Source organism: Mytilus trossulus, chromosome 1 (genome assembly GCF_036588685.1).
Source record: "Mytilus trossulus isolate FHL-02 chromosome 1, PNRI_Mtr1.1.1.hap1, whole genome shotgun sequence".
NCBI lineage: Eukaryota > Metazoa > Mollusca > Bivalvia > Mytilida > Mytilidae > Mytilus > Mytilus trossulus.
The window spans coordinates 82454783-82471821 of NC_086373.1; the positions used below are offsets into that span (position 1 = coordinate 82454783).

Genomic DNA, 17039 nt, shown 5'->3' on the forward strand with positions numbered 1-17039 from the left:
CTAACTAACCTTACATGCATTAGGAAATTAGCTGTAAGTATATTGGGTTATTTTTGTGCAAGTTTTTTCTTCCTGACTAGCTGCCGATGCTAAGTTTTTTTTTAAAATTTGACTTACTAGTAACTCAAAGCAAAAACAAAAACTGAAATATTAATTGGAAAAGGGTTTCGCGGAATCCTGTGCCTCGCCTACGATTGCTGTTGTTAGCGCAAAAAGGGTAGAATATCAATTGCCAAAAAACAAGTCCATTTATCATTCAAATACAGAAATGTGAAGAAAAAACAAATCAAAATTTAACACTGAATGCAGACTTTTGATCACAAAGAAGCTTCTGTAAAGTCTTTATTAAATTCCATGAAGTTTTGACTACCCAGACTAATTAATAAATCGTATTGTGTTAACATTGCCAAAGTGTCTTTACATCATGAAAATGCTTCTGTCCAAGTTTCAAAATATCACGAAGGTTTCACGAAGCAATACTTATGTTTTAAAACACTCTGAGTTTTATCGCCGACAAAACATAAATATTGACGCCGACGCGAATTGGACTATGTGTAATACTAATAATAAGACAACGAGACATCGATTCAACGACAAAATAACAAAAAGTCTAAGACATCAACTGCATATTATATTGAGGTGTTATGTTATGTGGTTGCGAAAGAAGCAACTATTCACAATGTGATGTAATTATCAACAGAAACCCAGTCTTCGATATTACAGCACATTTCAGTCAGTATGTAGCTAATGGTAATATCTTTGGTTAGCTTGCTTGTTAGCTGAACCGTGAAGTCATTGTTAGATTAGGTAAACTTCCCTCCTTTAATAGTAGCTTAGTCCTACAGAGAGATAGATTTTTTATCTGTTGGGCTAGTCTACTATTAAAAGAGGGAAGTTTACCTTACCAAACAATGACTTCACGGTTCAGCTAACAAGTAAGCTAACCAAAGATATTACCATTAGCTACATACTGACTGAAATGTGCTGTAAGTGAAATTCATACTCTATGAAGTAATGTATAAATGGCCAATAAGCAAATTGGATAAGACATTTCAAAAGGAACTGTGACATACAGATTGCAGCAAGATCATACTAAGCGATGTGCTTGGGAAATATAATAATTGAACGCAGGTTCTAGCTCCGATCTTAGATTATTTTGAAGATGCCAAAATAAGATCGAATTTCAAAATTATACAGGTTTCAAATCATCATCTAATTTAAGCCCGTACGTTATGTTTCTTTTTATATGAACAATTGATCTCACAAGTTATGAACAAATATTGTTCATATTTTTTTCGTATTGGTTAAATGGTCTTATATACGTCAATATTTAGGTCTGCTGATCTCGAAGTTTTACACCTATCAAACAATCGTATAATCTTTTGTAAGATCATTACGTAAGTTAGTCTAAACTGCTAAGTGATTCTATTGTACTGGTAACTCGAGACAATATATTCCCGTTACCCACTAGGATTTAATTTATGTGACTTATTCAAATAAACCTTCCTTGTATTTTAAATGAGCATTGTAAATTATAAATAAGATAAGACGTTTTAATGAAATTTTATCTATGGTAAATACGTATATTTAAATCAAAGTAAACATGTTTATTAGTTTGGGAAATCAAGAGGCGATTCGTCTCTATTTTATAAACTTAAGTACGATCTCTTCGTCTGTATGTTCTTAGTGTGAAATACCAGTGACAATCATGCAGTTTGTTTTAGTATAACTACACGTATGACATTCTTTTATGTCTAGTTTGACCAAAATCATTATTATTGATAGCATCAAGAATAAATGCGCAATATATTTGCCACTGAAAGTTAGACAACCACCAATCAATCCAAAAAAACCTATGTTGGTACTTGTCACATGACTTTTTTTTTTATATTTGAGTGAACTAAATTATGTAAATTCAACACAATCCACGAAAAAAATATGTAAACATGAAAATAGGAAGATTTGGTATGAATGCCAATGTGTCAACTATCCAAAATAAAGTGGTGCAAGTAATTATAGGCAACCATACGGCCTTCAACAATGAGAAATAAAAACTCCAAATGTAAAGTCGGCAATAAAAGGTCCCAATATGAAACAATGCAATTGAGAAAACTAACGGCCGAACTGCTCATGCCCCCCCCCCCCCTTTCTCAAGAAAAAAATAAAATAATATGGTATTATTCATTTTAACTCCTCATCTACATTCTTGATCTGTTCATATATTTGATGATTCAAAGGCAGTCCATTATATTTATTCAATGTTGATGTAAATTTATTAAAATTATTCATGAAAAGTATATTAAATAGACACGAAGCATACAAAAAGTAATTTACTTTTAACCGTTCATTTCGGGGTTCAAAGTAAAAAAATAAGACATATCTTTACGATCCATATACATATTACAACAAATAAAACTATTTTCTTTAGATATACATCTTTTTGCAAGTAATGTAACATTTATATTATTGGAAAGTATGAGAAAAATATAAGTGTTTACTTACAAACATTGCCCTTGTCCTTTTTACTCATATTCACTTTCTTATTGAAAATCCTGGAATATTTCCCGATGCAATGTACAATTGAAGTTTTCTAGATCCCAAACAAGTCCTTTTCAAAGGTAAAAATATCACAGAATTTGATTCAATAATCGATTTCACGAGCAATGTTTTTCTGTTACATACATAGCCATGTAACAGCTGTTTTTTTCTATATAGGACAACAAATATACACTGAAAAGTTTAAATTCAACAGATAATGCGACAATGTGCACTATAATAAAAAAAAATAGACGGACACGACTGATCAATTTGGATTATTGATTCAACTTGAACAATCCTGTATTGTTAGGAGCCCTTGTCGGGTATTTCAAGCATAACATATAGTATATATCATTGACGCATAATCACCTTTATATTAAGGTATAGTTTAATAATCTGCTTTAAATACACTAACATGCATTTGATAAATGATCAATAAACTAAGAATCATTATAAAGTATGATGAAAGTTCAAACTTTAAAAAACCGGTATCGCGACTGGTTCACATTATACCACTTTTTCTGCAAGAGGAATTAGCTTTTGGACATGAAATAATTATGCTAATAACAGTACTATACCAAGCGTGTACATGTATAACACAATAAACAACATAAAGTCTATACGAATAACACATATTTGGTACCATAGACATACAATTGAGAATGAAATGGGGAATGTGTCAAAGCGACAACAACCCGACCATAGACAACAGCCGAAGGCCACCAATGGGTCTTCAATTAAGCAAGAAACTCCAACACCCGGAGGCGTCCTTCAGCTGGCCCTTAAACAAATATGCATATACTAGTTCAGTGATAATGGACTTTTTTCATCCCATTGTATGAACATGCAATAGGTTTCATATTGATATAAGAACCAGTGTCGGATCCAGAAGTGGGGTTCCAGGGTTTGGAACATCCGGTCTTTTCTCGACGATCAATGTATTTGCATTTGAATGGGGACCTACTGTTGACAAGTAAAGACAAGGTAGATGACGGTTGACAAGCAAAGACAAGGACAAGCAACGACAGTGTAGTTGATTGTTGACCAGCAAAGACAAGGTATTTAACTGCTGACAAGCAAAGACAAGATAGTCGACTGTTGACAGGCGACGACAACGAAGAAAACTATTGGCAAGCCAAGACAATGTAGTTGACTGCTTACACACAAAGACAGTGTAGTTGACTGTTGACAAGCAAAGACAATGTAGATGACTGCTTACAAACAAAGACAGTGTAGTTGACTGTTGACAAGCAAAGACAATGTAGTTGACTGCTTACAAACAAAGACAGTGTAGTTGACTGTTGACAAGCAAAGACAATGTAGTTGACTATTGACAAGCAAAGACAATGTAGTTGACTATTGACAAGCAAAGACAATGTAGTTGACTGCTAGCAAGGAAAGACAAGATAGTCGACTGTTGACAGGCGATGACAACGAAGAAAACTATTGGCAAGCCAAGACAATGTAGTTGACTATTGACAAGCCAAGACAATGTAGTTGACTATTGACAAGCAAAGACAATGTAGTTGACTGCTTACAAACAAAGACAGTGTAGTTGACTGTTGACAAGCAAAGACAATGTAGTTGACTATTGACAAGCAGAGACAATGTAGTTGACTATTGACAAGCAAAGACAATGTAGTTGACTATTGACAAGTGAAGACAATGTAGATGGCTTTTATCAAGCGAAGACAAGGTAGATTCCGGTTGACAAGCGAAGACAATATAGTTGACTATTGACAAGCAAAGACAATGTAGTTGACTATTGACAAGCAAAGACAATGTAGTTGACTATTGACAAGCCAAGACAATGTAGTTGACTATTGACAAGCAAAGACAATGTAGTTGACTGCTTACAAACAAAGACAGTGTAGTTGACTGTTGACAAGCCAAGACAATGTAGTTGACTATTGACAAGCAAGGACAATGTAGTTGACTGTTGACAAGCAAAGACAATGTAGTTGACTATTGACAAGCAAAGACAATGTAGTTGACTATTGACAAGTGAAGACAATGTAGATGGCTTTTATCAAGCGAAGACAAGGTAGATTCCGGTTGACAAGCGAAGACAATATAGTTGACTATTGACAAGCAAAGACAATGTAGTTGACTATTGACAAGCAAAGACAATGTAGTTGACTATTGACAAGCCAAGACAATGTAGTTGACTATTGACAAGCAAAGACAATGTAGTTGACTGCTTACAAACAAAGACAGTGTAGTTGACTGTTGACAAGCCAAGACAATGTAGTTGACTATTGACAAGCAAAGACAATGTAGTTGACTATTGACAAGTGAAGACAATGTAGATGGCTTTTATCAAGCGAAGACAAGGTAGATTCCTGTTGACAAGCGAAGACAATATAGTTGTCTGCTGACAAGCGAAGACAATATAGTTGACTGCTGACAAAAGAAGACAATGTAGATGACGGTTGACATGCGAATACAACGGGGATGACTATTGAATAACATGCGAAGACAATATAGTTGACTGCTGACAAGCGAAGACAATATAGTTGACTGCTGACAAGCAAAGACAATGTAGATGACGGTTGACATGCGAATACAATGGGTATGACTATTGGATAACTTGCATGCGAAGACCATATAGTTGACTGCTGAAAAACAACGGAGATGACTATTGATGTGCGAAGATAACGTAGATGACTACTGACAAGTGAAGACAACGTATATGACTATCAACAAGCGAAGGACTAGTTATGTTTGTCACAAATATATCACATTGCATCGCTTCCGAACAGACGTATTATAGGTACTACTAGTAAATGGATTGTGAGGTGATGTACGAAAATCGGACATTGTTCCTATGAGCTAGCCTAACGAAGAATGCCAATTGACTTGATCGATTGTTATCTAAAATTAAAACAATCGCTTTCCAAGAAAAGATTTGATTCCTCCAAGATATCTCGCTGTATTTTGCGCTACTGCCAGACTATTTTAAAAAGGGGAGAGGACATTGGTTCGGATTTGTTTATACAAAAATCTTTGAAGTGATACTTGTATTATTATAAAAGGCATTATCTCAAGTTTCTATGTAAAAATGGAAACAAATCAATAGCACTTGATGTCATTAAGAAAATGCGACCATGAATGCAAAGAAATATTTAAGTTCGATAATCGGATTGTTTCCTACAATCACAATAAGAGATCAATGTGTTGAGACATAAATAGGATTAATTATTCTATACACCAAGGTTTAATATGCACCCGAGAATGGTTCACTGTCTTAGGTGTGCGATCAATCAATTTGAATAACAATAAATAGAAATTATTCGCAATAATCAATAATAAATAAATAAAGCTTCCTACATTGCAATATCATTTAATTCCTAATTTATTAATTTTATTAACTGTCGTTTTTTATATAACAGAAGTGGAGACACATCTGTCTTCGATATGTGTTTATTTATTTATTTATTGCAATTGCTAATGTCTGCTGAAATGACAACTTGGAAGTTTATTTTAATGTACGTAAATCTTATAATCATAGAATATGGGCTCCTATCTACAATGTTTCAACAGAGACTCGAAGGCCCACTAACAGGGCTTCATCTCCAGTATAGTTCTTATGTTAAATCACCTTAATATCCAACTTAACGGTTCTCTACAATCCCCAAGTTGACACAATTTGCGAGTATGGTCTTGAGAAAACGATGAATGGCTGACCCGTGTTAAGTGAGAGAGAGCCATATCTCTTGCGCATGAAAGACAACTTTGCAGATTTTGAAAAATAGCAGGCTCATGCCGCTTCAAGGCAGCACTCGCACCCGCAAAGTGGAAAGGGAATAATATAAGTTGCAATAACTTTTTTCCCAATCCACTATTAATAAATACGTTTAAACTAACGGTTCGCAATAACATCTTTTTTGCGCTAGCATCCAACTTATACTTTAGAGAAGTAACATTATAACTTACGGATTAGAACTGCAGTGTTATTTCAATATGTTTTACTTAAGCGATGAAATTCTGATCCATCAAACAGGAAAAAGTTTCTTAAGTTCAGTTACCGAGAGTTGTTCAAATGTACAAAACCAGCAATGACGCTGGGAACAAACAAAAATAGAATCGTTGTCATACCAGTATGGACAACCGCAATACTTATGTTGAAAATATTACTGAATCATTTACCCGTTTAACTTGTTTGTCATCGGCTATCGATAACAGTCTCACTCAGTTTGTCAGAGGACTACCAGTGGGGATTCAAACAGAATAAAAGAGTACATGCAGCCAGGTGCATGAGAAGAAAAAAAGAAAGGTGAAGTATTCAACAATTTAATCAACACGCAAGGTTTAGTCCTCTGCTAGTTATTCATATTATTTGATTATAGCGTTTAGAACCTATGGCGACCCCACAGTTTAAGGGCATACGATACAGTTTTGATCCTGTATTTACAAGTTCATAAAAATTTGCATGTAGGCTATTTTTTATCCGATTAAATAAAATATGTAATAAAAAATATACCTTCATGTGCTACTTTTTGAGTAAAATGAGGTCGAAATTTTGTATATTTGTTAAAAATTCAGATTTGTGGCCGTAATTTCTTTTTCGAAAGAAAGACATAACTTTTTTGTTATAAAAGATAAACACAAATTGTTTTTTGTTAAATAATCGGTAATTTCTGTATTTGATAAATATACTAAAAAATATGCAATTTAATATTCAGAAATAGCTCATATTTATCAAATGTTCATGAATTGAGGAAAAAACGTCATTTTTTACTGCATGTTTATCAAAATTAAAAAAAATCCTCTATTTACAGTTTTATAAAATTTGGGTCACACAAACTCCCTGCAAAATGACACAAAATGCCGTTTCTAAAATTAGGGGTCCATGAACTCGTTTTCAAATGAAATCAGTTTGAATGATGAAAATCAGTCGAAAAATGAATCTTTTCTCGATATGTCACAGTTTGACGTCGCGAAAATAACAAATTACGTTAGCAACTGCCCTTTTAAGGGCATACGATACAGTTACAGGGAAGGTAATGACGTTGCTAACGTACTTTGTTATTTTCGCGACGTCAAACTGTGACATATCGGGAAAAGATGCATTTTTCGACTGATTTTTATCATTCAAACTGATTTAATGTGAAAACGAGTCCTTGGACCCCTATTTTTCAAAACGGCATTTTGTTTCATTTTGCAGGGAGATTATGTGACCCAAATTTTATAAAACTGTAAATAGAGGATTTTTTTTAATTTTGATAAACATGCAGTAAAAAATGACGTTTTTTCCTCAATTCACGAACATTTGATAAATATGAGTTATTTCTGAATAGAAAATTGCATATTTTTTATGATATTTATAAAATACAGAAATTACCGATTATTTAACAGAAAACAATTTATGTTTATCTTTTATAACAAAAAATTATGTCTTTCTTTCGAAAACGAAATTACGGCCACAAATCTGAATTTTGAGCAAATATACAAAATTTCGACCTCATTTTACTCAAAAAGTAGCACATGAAGGTATATTTTTTATTACATATTTCATTAAATTAGGTAGAAAATAGCCTATATGCAAATTTTCATGAACTTGTAAATATAGATATAGGAAGATGTGGTGTGAGTGCCAATGAGACAACTCTCCATCCAAATAACAATTTAAAAATTAAACCATTATAGGCTATTTTTTACCTGATTAAATCAAATATGTAATAAAAAGTATACCTTCATGAGCTACTTTTTGAGTAAAATGAGGTCGAAATTTTGTATATTTGATCGAAATTCAGATTTGTGGCCGTAATTTCTTTTTCGAAAGAAAGACATAACTTTTTAGTTATAAAAGATAAAAACAATTTGTTTTTTGTTAAATAATCAGTAATTTCTGTATTTTATAAATATTTTTAAAAAATATGCAATTTAATGATCAGAAATAACTCATATTTATCAAATGTTCATGAATTGAGGAAAACACGTAATTTTTTACTGCATGTTTATCACAATTAAAAAAAATCCTCTATTTACAGTTTTATAAAATTTGGGTCACATAATCTCCCTGCAAAATGAAACCAATTGCCGTTTTGAAAAATAGGGGTCCATGAACTCGTTTTCAAATTAAATCAGTTTGAATGATGAAAATCAGTCGAAAAATCCATCTTTTCCCGATATGTCACAGTTTGACGTCGCGAAAATAAAAAATTACGTTAGCAACGTCATTACCTTCCCTGTAACTGTATCGTATGCCCTTAATGTCTAAACACGTCTATATGACAAGTGAGCGTTACAGACGAACGTTCATCTGATCTCACCAATTCATTTGATAACCTGAATGCGCCAAGAAATGGTCTTGTCCACGCTGTTATGAAAATGATTGTAATCGTGTTCTTGTACCAGATGCGCTGAATATGTTTATGTGAAGGTTAAATAGTGACGGTTCTATTTTGAAATCCTTATGTAACTATAAATGACATGTGTATGTAGGAATGTCCAAAGTTACCAGTGAATAGTAATGGTACAACATATGACAGTTGCGAAATCAACAATATTTATTACCTGAATGTCAAAGATGTAAAATATACATTAGAATTTAATGGAGCGAGAATCTACAGAAGAATTACTGCAAAATTTTACCGAGATTAGCTATTAATACATTTGAAATGTATAAATCATCTATATATGATTATATATTAAAACGAAAATATGTTATTTTATTTATTGTTGATATTCATGGAAACTATTAGAATGAAAAGCAAGAAATTGATTCCCACATAAACTGAAATCAATATCCAATAAGATCACAATTATGGCAATATAACCATAACGGATTTTGACGAAATAAGTAATAGATCAAAGCACTCATGCTTTTAAAAGTATGCACTTTTGAGATCAAATCTTTTAGTCTGACAAAACAGATTTATTCAAAATATTGAAAAATAAGGAGCTAAAATTAAACAATTAAACAAAATTCATTTTCTTATTTTGATTTTATTTAAGAGTTTGGGTGTTCGGCTAGCGAGGAAGATTGAATTAGTTTCAGATGCAATTCAAAAATATCTGTGTAAGGGAAGTAATCGTACTATTTTCGTATGATTTCTTGTTATAATTTTCGAAAGGGGGAAAGGGCATATCTCAGTGTAACTTAGCAGGTGCTGTTCTGGATGTTTATGAAAGGTGTTTCAGTCTGATTTTCGTCGAATTTTACTAGATTACAAAAGACTAGAATAAACAAGTTGTATTAGACCCATACCTCCAATACCATATATGTTATTCATTTAAAACAGGACTTCAAGTTTATCGAATGAAGCCCAATATGTTTTTTATTAGACATTGACCTTGAGGTACAATCTGTGATTCGGACGGTTGATTGATTTTTATTTTAAAGATCTATTGAAAAATTGATCTTAAAGGGCATAACAGATCATATCAAGTATATACATATTCAAACTTATCAATGTACAGTTTAACTTTTGAAATTGATCACTGAGTGAAACTAATATAGGACAGTGCGTGGCAATACCCCTCATGCTTCAGTACAACCCAACGAAAGTATATGATGTTAATATAAACAACTCTACTACGACATGCAGGATGTTTGTAGGTTCTGTCATATGCTGTAGTTTCGGGGAAACTAGCACATGCACTTTGCAGTGGCGGATCCAGAACTTTTCATAAAAACGGGGCGCTGACTGACACAAGTGGGGACCGCTTTAGTCATACTTCAGTGATTCCCTATATAATCAGCAACCAAGCCGCCCCCCCCCCCCCCCCCCTCCTGGATCCGCATATGCTTTGGAAAGTAGCTGTTTCAAGTCGCTACCCTGAAAGTTAACACAATTATGAGTTTCAACATTAGCCATAAGATAAGATATTTTATTTTCCAATTATGGGCCCCAAAGGGCATAAACATTACAACATCAATAATTTTTTCATAATACAATACAAACAATGAGATAAAAAAAAAAAAGTTAAACGAGAACTATTTAAGTTCTTAAAGAATACGTAGATAAAGAATCTATAGTATGTTTTTTTTTTAATACTAATGCATTTTATTGCAAGTGTGGTTGATATAGACAAACAAGCAGCCCAAAAAGAAAAAAAGAAAAATAGATATCCACATATGTATAGTACACAAAAAGTTGGATCAATTAAATATATAATAATTAGCCAAAAAGAAAGTAGAAATTAAACATGTCCATGACTCATCCTGTGTCAGCAGCAAATAGGAAAGCATTATGGTTTCCTAAAGGCAGCTGACACCAGGGGGCAATACCTTATGGGCCATAGGCATGTAAAATGTGTGTAAATGTCTCTTTCCTACCTGTATCAAAAGCAAACAAGGAAGCATCATAGGTAACTTGAATGCAGTTGATACCAGGGGACGATGCCTCAAGGATATAAGAGAACATTTGAATAAATAATATATCTTAACAATTATTTTTTTTCATATAAAACATACAAATTCAAAGTATATTTGAACGAATCAAAATATTCAGATACCGAATACTACGTAATTTTGTGGCGTTTTAACGAAAGCTGAGATTATTATGAGTTAAAAAGTCTATTTTAATGAAGATTGTCAAGAGTCCCTTTCGGTAGTTATCACACTATGTGTCAAATTATCTATATTCTTTATTGCGCAATGCTTTATCACAAAGACAGATAAATCTTTAATTATTACAGCCGATTTCATTGAGTGTGAAGGCAAAGGTAATATCTTAGGTAAGCTCATGTAAGCTTGCTTGTTAACTGAACCGTTAAGTCATTATTAGGTCAGGTATACTACCCTCCTTTCGAAGTAACCTAGTCCAAAAGACAGATAGATTGGTTATCTGTCGGACTAGTTTACTATTAAAGAAAGGATTGTTATAATATAACGTAAATTACATGCAACTTTTTTAAATAGATTATGAACACCATGACACATTAAAAATAAATTATAAATTCAACAATAATGGCTTTAGAACAAATGATTTTCGTGTCTTACTACTCTCGTGGTAGATTAGAATTAATTCTAATAATGTACATAAAATAAGGAGATGTGGTATGGGTTCTAACGAGACAACAATACACCAGAGTCCAAGCGAGGTAGATTTAAACAACTGTTTGTCACCACTATTTGTCACCGCAAGGCCTTCAACAATGAGCAAAATCCTTATCGTATAGTCAGACTATAGTGGTCATTGGTATGTTTGTAAATGTTAATATAAAAAAGAAGATGTGCTATGATTGCCAATGAGACAACTGTCCACAAGACACCAAAATGACACAGACATTAACAACTATATATGTCACCCACTCAAGAATCAACAAGCTATCACACATAAAGTTTGTTATCTTCTTTGAGTTACATTTAACGCAGAAGTAGTATTTTCTTCGAAATCCCCCCTCACTATGGATGTGCTACATAACCCCCCTTTTCCTTTTCTATATAGACGATCAAATACACTTCGTAGGTCAATTTAAAACCAATAATGATTGAAAAATGTGTTTTCAAATTTGTAACTCCTGACAAAGGGGTGCAATTTGAGTGCGTTGTTCGGTTTTTCATCAAGTTTTGTAAACTGATAACTATACTTGTTTGTACCAAGGTAAAATTAGATAAAGACGAACTATGACTATACAGCTAGTAAATTTCACTTGAAAACTCTTTCATTTATTGATAAATATGTTTACAAACGGTTCTCAATGTAAACAAGAACTTGTGAGGAACAAATTAAAATGACCAACTTTAATCCTTATTTCGATACTTGTTTCGGCAAGTTCTGGGTTTATTGTATGTTATTACATGTACATGGATTTAAGCTTTGCACTCATATACTTACTGGACTTCTTAACAAGTGAAAACCCTATTTAAAGTCCAATACATTTTTTCCGACCTTTCCAATTTACATGATTTATTTATACATATTCATTCTGAGACCATAGTTGTCTGGACTATTATTGGTTGTGTTTAAAATAATACCATGTCATATGCTTAGGGACTAACGGGTTATTCTACACGCTAGCTTTCCCCCTTTTATCCTTCTAAACCAATGGGTGCAAAATCTTTAACCTTTATCAAATTACTACAACGTTGAAGTGAAAACACAAGCATAATAGACGTCACTGTAATGAATTTGATTCTAATGTGCAAATCACTGTCATAATTAACTTTCACGACCTTGGATATGATCGTTTAAGACATGATATACGTATATATATAATTATCATAATATTTGTAATTCCTGTAGTGTCTTCAATAGAGATGTTTTTTGCATTAATGAATACACTTATGTGTTCTTTTTTTAGAACAGCTGTTGCCCTATTAATTGTATGTGTTTTAGATGAATATATATACTGTATTGAATATGCTCGAGGCTCGGCTCGAGGGCGACCCATTAACACAGTTATGTGTTGCTGAACATCTATTAAAGACTCATGAGTAAGTAAGTAGGGAAACAAAATTAAAACAAACTCCACAATATTGGAAATAAAAATTAAAAAACACATTTAGAAAGGATAGTGAATAAGGTTATCTTTTCCGTGACAGTATACCCAGATACACTCGGATATTGATACAATGGATTTCCTTTTTGATTTTAAAAGTAGTTGTTAAAACTCAAAATAGATAGACAGCTTTTTTGTTACATATACTTCAAACCACTTAGCATTTATCCTTTATAGTACTATACGTACATAACCAATTAAACTAATTTAATATAAAGAGAAACAGGGTATTGAACTTGATTATGCCACAAAAAGCAAATAAATTGAACAATTAAGCACAAAACAATAGTGCAATAATAAGAATGATTGCCACCCACGTTGCAATTTTTTTTTGCAACACCTTTATCATATTTTCATATAAAAGAGCAAATGTGTTACAAGGTATGCCAGAACAAAATCTGACAACTAGTAAATAAACCGCTCACAAATATTGTGTAGATCAACATGCATATCATTTTTACAACTGATATTACGCATTCAGCTAGAAGCTGCAATATGCAGGTTTGGTGCAGCTGCATGCACATAACGACAATGTCCTTCAGTGCTGTCAAACTTACACAATGTTTTCATTAGAATCAAACATTTGAAATTTCAAAAGTTTTCATAGTTTATTAATATTTTTTTAAAATACAGATTTGTATACTTACAGAATTTCGCTTCTTTTTCTTCCTTTTCTGACATTTTTACACAGTTTGGGCGTTTGTAAGTCCTCAAAATTAATCCAAATTTGATTGCAAAATAATGTCCTTCTTATGCAACAATTGACTATTTTTATTTACTCAAATCTTTCTTTCCATCAACGAAAGATTTCAGTATTCACCAGGTGAGTGATTACAGAAGTTAACAACGTACACTGATGTTCTGACGAAACTGTTGATAAAACATATATCTCTCCAATAACGCTAACAAAAAAAACCCAAAACAAAACCAAATGTAAAATGGTTGACTTTTAGCTGTACAGTATAAACACAAACCCGATTAAATTCTTAACATTAGTACGTAACAATTTGAAAAGTCCTCTTTGAAAGTTTTTAATCCCTCCACCACCAGAATTTGGTAAGCAGGCTAAATTTAACAATCTCTATTTAAAGAGTGATCAGGGCCTGTATGTCATGTTATCACAAATTATATAGGTATAACGATAATGTAAACTAATTTTATATATGATAGTCATATATTTATCAATAAATTGTGTTTGGTTAAATATTAGAATTTAAATCCCTAACAAAAATTATGTATGTAAATATTTATAGTCATAAGGAAAACGTCAATTTAATATGCATACACAGCCTAATAAATACACATGTAGTACATTAACCCGAAAGCCTATGTTCATGTATAACATTGTTTCATATCATTTTCTATTATGTAACGGTGCATCCAAATAATTAACAATCATAATAATACATTCTAATGCAAGACATGAACACTTTTATTTTTAAAAGTTTGCTTGCTGTTTGAAGTATAATTATAGGCTTTACAAATCATTTGATGCTGACATACATGTAAATATAGCATTGTTTAAAGAAAACCCCTATCTGACAATACAAATAATATATGATTATCATTTTATTAAACTTTCCAATTAAAGCCATCAGTCTGGTGCCATGTCACATTTACTTGGTTTTGGTAAAACTTTATAATATCAAAACATTGATTCACATGTGTTTCTGCAGTAATCTTCATCAGATACGCTAATGCTAATGCCAAGAATTTTGGGAAGTCTGATACATAAAACGTGTACAAAGAACATAATTGAATAGTTTGTTTTCAATTTAAATCCATACAATTTTCAGAGAAAAGAGTATATGCATATATTCGTGGTAATAAAAACTAAGGTTGCAACTCCAAAAGACAACATTGACCTTATACCTTATAAGTTTGGCTGTCCTTCCTTCGTAAACAGATTTATCAGTGAAATGCATGTTCTTTTTAAGAACGGCAGTGTACCTTGAGTCAACTAAAATTTCTTTTCCAAATTTTCAAAATTATTTGATATAAGGACTTAATATAATTTTCTACATAGCTTGTTTTTTCAAATAATACAATCTTATTAAAATATAGACTCTGATTTCGTTATATGTCTTATATTCCATATGGTCATATGGAGTATAGAGAAATCAGAGCTCTATATTTTAATTACTAAATAGATTGCAAATAGTACGGTCCAACCAGAGTCCCCCTCCTACAACTAGTGGTTGTTCTTTACCAATAATTTGCACGCAGCTATATACGTTTGAAATGCAGGAAGAATCATAGTAGAGCTGCCATCTCAATACAATAAAAAAATACATATATTTTACATTGTCTTATCGGGGCCTTTTATAGCTTACTATGCGGTATGGGCTTTGCTCATTGTTGAAGGCCGTACGGGGACCTATAGTTGTTTTAATGTTTGTGTCATTTTTTGTCTTTTGTGGATAGTTGTCTCATTGGCAATCATACCACATCTTCTTTTTTTTATATATAGTACAATTTATACTAAGTTAATAAGTAAACATATACTATGTATTTCTTTCAGTGTATAGCTTTTATAGATATTTATAACCAGATGCTCCGCAGGGCGTAGCTTTATACGACCGCAGAGGTTGAACCCTGAACGGTTGGGGCAAGTATGGACACAACATTCAAGCTGGATTCCGCTCTAAATTTGGATTGTGATTAAATAGTTGACACAGCATAGGTTTCTGACACAGAATGAATGTATTCAAATGAACTTAAAATTTTTGTTTTCTCTTAGAGCAATTCACTATGCTGTTGAATATTAATCCTCTCAAAAAAATGTTTGAAGAAATTTTCTTTTTATTTATGAAATTTCAAATGAGAAAAATTGAACCCAATTTTTTAATCACATCCCCCTTTCCCTTATTCCAAAACTAATTTCAATTAAAATATTCTAATGGAGTTTGCAACAATTACTACTCATTTAAATACATCATAAAATATTAAGATGTAAAAAAACTGCTTGTTATCACTGAATGGTAAAGATTATTTAAATTTATCAGTTGGTAGTAAAAAGTGAATATACATTGTATATTGTATATAACAAAGATTTAAGTTGACTCTGGACAAAGAAAGATAACTCCAATTAAAAAAAATTCTTGCAGATATTTCTTGCTTACTATACTGGACAAAGAAAGATAACTCTTAATTAAAAAAAAAATTGCAATTTCACAATATTGTGAAATTAGATATTTCTTGCCATTGCACAATACTGTGCAATTGAAAAGACTTGCTGTTGCACAATACTTAATATAATAATTTAAGATCCTGATTTGGACCAACTTGAAAACTGGGCCCATAATCAAAAATCTAAGTACATGTTTAGATTCAGCATATCAAAGAGGCCCAAGAATTTAATTTTTGTTAAAATCAAACTTAGTTTAATTTTGGACCCTTTGCACTTTAATTTAGACCAATTTTAAAACTGGACCAAAAATTAAGAATCTACATACACAGTTAGATTTGGCATATCAAAGAACCCCAATTATTCAATTTTTGATGAAATCAAACAATGTTTAATTTTGGACCTCGATTTGGGCCAACTTGAAAACTGGGCCAATAATCAAAAATCTAAGTACATTTTTAGATTCAGCATATCAAAGAACCCCAAGGTTTCAATTTTTGTTAAAATCAAACTAAGTTTAATTTTGGACCCTTTGGACCTTAATGTAGACCAATTTGAAAACGGGAACAAAAATTAAGAACCTACATACACAGTTAGATTCGGCATATTAAAGAACCCCAATTATTCAATTTTGATGAAATCAAACAAAGTTTAATTTTGGACCCTTTGGGCCCCTTTTTCCTTAACTGTTGGGACCAAAACTCCCAAAATCAATACCAACCTTCCTTTTGTGGTCATAAACATTGTGTTTAAATTTCATTGATTTCTATTTACTTTAACTAAAGTTATTGTGCGAAAACCAAGAATTATGCTTATTTGGGCCCTTTTTTGGCCCCTAATTCCTAAACTGTTGAAACCAAAACTCCCAAAATCAATCCCAACCTTTCTTTTGTGGTCATAAACCTTGTGTCAAAATTTCATA

At 32.2% G+C, this 17039-nt stretch overlaps 1 protein-coding gene across 5 annotated transcripts in view; it reads right to left on the bottom strand.

The window, feature by feature from the left end:
* The window catches only part of LOC134687174 (cAMP-dependent protein kinase catalytic subunit alpha), an 84222-nt gene that overhangs the window by 36179 nt on the left and 31004 nt on the right, over positions 1 to 17039 (bottom strand). Inside the window, exon 1 of one of the 5 annotated variants that reach the window (XM_063547306.1) lies at positions 13638 to 14093. The exons of 3 other annotated variants lie outside the window; for them this stretch is intronic. In XM_063547306.1, the coding sequence (XP_063403376.1) occupies positions 13638 to 13671 (34 nt within the window). In that variant the 5' untranslated portion in view covers positions 13672 to 14093. Of the gene's footprint in view, positions 1 to 2502; positions 2795 to 13637; positions 14094 to 17039 lie in introns of those variants that run through there. One more of the 5 variants, XM_063547315.1, reaches the window with a different exon arrangement.